General features: G+C 50.3%; 1 protein-coding gene across 1 annotated transcript; it reads right to left on the bottom strand.

The window, feature by feature from the left end:
* Positions 1-222: 222 nt before the first annotated feature.
* Positions 223-3,748, bottom strand: LOC142541291 (uncharacterized). Its single transcript, XM_075647850.1, has 2 exons — positions 734-3,748; positions 223-546 (listed from the first exon to the last, which is right to left on the bottom strand). Exons 1-2 carry the CDS (start codon positions 3,746-3,748, stop codon positions 223-225), a joined length of 3,339 nt encoding a protein of 1,112 aa, XP_075503965.1.
* Between the last annotated feature and the right edge of the window lie 1,065 nt (positions 3,749-4,813).

Raw genomic sequence — 4,813 nt, 5'->3', positions numbered from 1 at the left:
TTGTACCCATCTCTGAGTCGTCTGTCGCTGTAAGTCCAACATGAAAATGGCGTCCTAGTCCGAGATCGGTCTGCAGTAAATGATCCCGCAATCAAAATAATATCCGGCTGGAGAAGCATTGTGCCAAAACAGTAGAAGCACAGATGGAGTACCGCAATCCAGCTGAAGTAAGAGAAACTTCAAATCCCCAGAAGAAGGTGAAAACGTATGGAGCTCATAACGTCATAAATCCAAGCGTGACTGGAACGTTGATATAAGAGGTAGCCAAGAGATAACATGGAGAGCCACCAATGCACGTAGCAAAAGCAGAGAACATATAAATCCCGACATGAATGGAGCTCTGGGCCAGAGAAACCACTGAGAGAGATCATCCAAAGCCACCATAAAACCCGGCAAGAGAACACAAAATATAGAGAGCGGCGGCCAAGGAGAAGCCTGCAGAGAGCGACCGCCAGAGAACAGGGTGGTCCAAATAAAAGCAGCAATGGAGAAGGTGCGAGAGTCCACCCAGATCCAAAGAAACAAAGCACTCCAAAGAGACAGTACCTGCAAAGGAAAAAATACATATAGATATATATAAATATATATATATATAGAAATAGATCCAAATAAAGGAAGGGGCTGCAAATAGCTAAGAACATCTGTATCTAAGGTAGGGAAGCCCGGAGATATCCGAGCGGGTCAGTATGGATATGTGTCTGGGTAGTGAAGGACCTAACTCTAAGGTATAAACCCTAATGGTATGAGCCCTCGCCGCCAACGCATCCGCCACCGAATTTCCCTCCCGAAAAATATGTGAAAAATGAACCGCCCGCCCCCTCAAAAGAAACAGAATCCGAGTGACTGTATGATGAAGGTCCCAATGACACCGACGAGAACGCAGGATCTGAAGAGAAATCTGAGAATCGGTCTCAACCCAAAGGGGAAAAAGACCGAGATCGGAACAGATAAGAAGGCCCCTCCAAACCGCCCAAAGCTCCGCCCGGACATTGGTCCCGACTCCGATAAACTCGCTGAAGGAGAGCACCACCCTGCCAGAAGAATCACGCACAACACCACCGACAGACGACTCCCCAGGATTGCCCCTCGAACTCCCATCAACATTCAGCTTAAAGCACCCAGGTGGTGGACAGAGCCACCGGACAATCGCTAACCTATGGGTCCGCTGAAAGGCAACAAAAATTCCCAGCGATCTCGCCGCCTCAAAGGCACCAAGCCAGTGCTTGGGCTTAACAATGAAAGCAGCATGGGCAAGACGCAGATAAGACAAAATCTGAGACTTCACAGTCTCCCCAGAAATACGCAACTGACGGTGCTTCGCATCATTACGAGCCATCCAGAGAAACCACAAAACAATGAAGGGCAGAAACTCCTTGACGTGGCCCCCAGGTGCCCAATGAAGATTTCTCTTCCAAGCGCTAAGGAACAACCTGAGATCCCCTGTGCAGGGGATCCGGACACGAAATATGGCACCAAAGAAATGCCAGACATAACGGGCTATCGGGCCATCAATGAAGACATGTGTAAATGTCTCCGACATATCACAACACTGGCATCGAGAAGCCAACTCAAAGCCACGACGTTGGAGCATATCATCCAACGGGAGCCACTGATGCCAAAATCTCCAAAGAAAAAAAGACATCGTGGGCCTCAACCAACGGCCCCAACAAGGAGTCAAGATATCAGAAACAGGGTCTCTCAATCGGACAAGCTCCCAAGCAGACCTAATCGAAAAAGCACCGTCAGAACTGTGAATCCAAAGCGCCAAATCAGGCTGGCCAAAGGCAATCGGGGTCAAAGTAATCGCCTCAGCAACAGAAGGGGCAACCACAGCGCAAAGAAGATCGAAATCCCAAGCCCCCTCAGACAAAAAGTGAAAAACCCGAACATCACGGCCCCCACGGACCTCACACTGGCTGGACAGAGCAGTATCCCCAAACCATATGTCATCCCAAAAGGACACGTCTCCAAGGCCAACGCGCCAGCGAATGCCGGGCTCGGCGCGAGGTCTGATCCGTAGGAGACGACGCCAGGTGGGGGATATTAAACCACGAGGGAGAACAGAGGCAGGAGCATCCATCTGGCAATACTTCCGTAAAAGGAATCTCGCCCAGAGAGAGGAGCCCTGCCGAAACCGGAACCACAACTTAATAGAAAAGCTATCCACCAGATCTTTCAATCTGCGGAAGCCAAGACCACCCTCCATCACTGGGAGACAGGCTCGAGACCACTTGGCCCAGTGCCATTTCTTCTCCAGTGTCCGCGACCCCCAGAGAAAAGCGTTGAAAACCAGCTCAAGCTTCTCCATGACAGCAAGCGGTGGCTGTACCACCTGAAACAGATAAATCGGCATGGAGAGGAGCACACTGCGGATAAGGGTTATGCGGCTACTCGGAGAGAGCGTCCGGATCTCCCAACCCTCTAACTTCCTACGAACAGATTGTAGGAGGTGCTCAAAAAGGGAACATACTCGGTTACCCCTAAACAAGGGGACTCCGAGGTACTTGAGGGGCAAATGACCCTCCGCAAACCTGGTGATGCGCAAAATCCGAGAGCGAAGTCGCTCAGAGCACCTCGGAGGCAAGATAACAGAACTTTTGACAGCGTTCACCAGCTGACCCGAACAATTCTCATAATGATGCAGTAAACCCATAAGGCGCCGCAAACTACGAGACCCACCATTGGCAAAAATAATGACATCATCAGCATAAGCCAGATGGGAAATCAGGATATCACAACCAGAGCGGTACCTGAGCTCAGGATGCTGCAGGTAGAGGCGGTCAAGGCCGCGCGATAGGTACTCCGCCCCCAAAATGAAAAGCATGGGGGACAAGGGATCGCCCTGTCTGAGGCCTCTAGTGGAACCAAAGAACCCCGAGAGAGAGCCATTGATGTTCACGGAGAAATGACAATGAGATATGCAAGCCGAGACCATCTCCACAACCCGCTCCGAGAAACCAAAGTGTCTCAAAACCTCGAAGAGGAAAGGCCACTGGACCCTGTCATAGGCCTTGGCCATATCCAACTTCAGGATAACATTACCGCCACGAGTGGGGAGAGTGAGACTGTGAGTGAGCTCCTGGGCTAGGAGAATATTATCGGAGATCATCCGACCCGGAACGAAGCCACTCTGATTCGGTGAAATAAGTCTCTCCGCCACAACCCTCAGCCGAGAGTACAACAGCTTAGAGATGATCTTATTAGTGACATTGCACAGACTAATCGGACGGAAGTCCGACCAAGCATGAGCACCCGCGACTTTGGGGATCAGAGTGATTGTGGTGGCGGTAAAACCCTGGGGGAGGGGAGAACCCCTGAAAAAATCCAGGACAGCATCAAAAACATCCTGATGAACAATCTCCCAACAATGCTGAAAGAACGCCGAGGAGAAGCCATCAGGCCCAGCCACACTATCAGGATGTATGGAGAAGACGGTCGCACGAACCTCCTCCAAAGAAGGGGTCACAACAATACCCTCATTCTCCACAGCAGAGATAACGGAGGGGAAGCCCGAAAAATCAGGACTCGCAAGCGCAGAGGGGTCACCAGTAAGCAAATGCTGGAAAAACGAGGCTCCCGACTGCTGAATCAACTCAGGAGACGTCAGGCATACCCCATTATCCCAGATGCGGAAAATCTTATTCGCCACCCTTTTCTTCTTCACCATGTTGTGAAAGAGTTTGGTGTTCCTCTCACCATCCTCTAACCAGTGGCAAGCAGCTTTCCGTCTCCAAAAATCCGCCTCCATGGCGGTGACACGGGCCAGATCCTCATTGCGATCAGACAGAGAAGTCCAATTCAACTCAGAAGGATCAGCCTCACAGACAACCTCAACGGACCGAACAGCCCTCTCAGCCTCAATGATTTTATCGAAAAGGTTCCCAAAAACATCCTGATTCCACCACTTGAGGTGATGTTTGAGGCGCTTAATCTTAGCAAAAAGGCGAGGCATACCACTCAAACTACAAGGCAGAAACCAATTAAGCCGAACAGTCTGCAAAAAACCATGATGCCGAAGCCACATACGCTGGAAGCGAAACGAGCTCGGCCCACGGGCAAAAACCGGAGCGGTGACCAAAAGCGGACAGTGGTCAGAGAAAGTACGGGGAAGATGTTCAACACGAATGGAGCTGAAATGATCACCCCAATCAACGGAGACCATAACCCTGTCCAACCGCTTCCAAATGGTCTTATTCGTCCAGGTGAACGAAGAGCCCTCAAAACCGGCATCAACCAGACCAGAATCCAAAATGAAAGTATTGAACTCCTCCATGGGTAGAAGCCTACCACCACGGGTGCCCAAACACTCAGATGCATCTCTGACTACATTAAAATCACCCCCAACAAGCCAAGGACCCAGAGCAGGCTTGACCTGAAGAAGGGAAGACCAAAGATCTCTGCGCTCAACGTAGCCGCAGCTGGCATAAACAAATGAACAAAACACCTCAGTCGGTAAAAAAGAGGCGGACACCTTGATGTGCAGGAACTGAGCATGATCAAAAACACACTCAGTCTGCACATCCGCGGATGAAAAAACCCAAATATTACCAGAAAGATTCGAAATGACTCTAGAAAAACCAAAACGGCGAGTCATGAATCTCTGGTCCAACATGATCATCGGCTCCAAAATGGCCAAAATCTTAATCTGATGCGCCTTCACATAAGCATGAAGCCGCTGTTGGGACTCCGAACTCCGAAGTCCCCGAACATTCCAAATGAGGGAATTCATGGAGATCGATGAGCAGAAGCACCCGGCCGCCGCTTAAACGAAACTCCCAACGCTTCTTTTTTCCTTTTATTCACGTTCGACATA

Source organism: Primulina tabacum, chromosome 4 (genome assembly GCF_025594145.1).
Source record: "Primulina tabacum isolate GXHZ01 chromosome 4, ASM2559414v2, whole genome shotgun sequence".
In the NCBI taxonomy this organism is placed as follows: domain Eukaryota; kingdom Viridiplantae; phylum Streptophyta; class Magnoliopsida; order Lamiales; family Gesneriaceae; genus Primulina; species Primulina tabacum.
The sequence above is the reverse complement of the archived record's forward strand: the minus strand, read 5'-3'. Positions and strand labels throughout refer to the sequence as shown.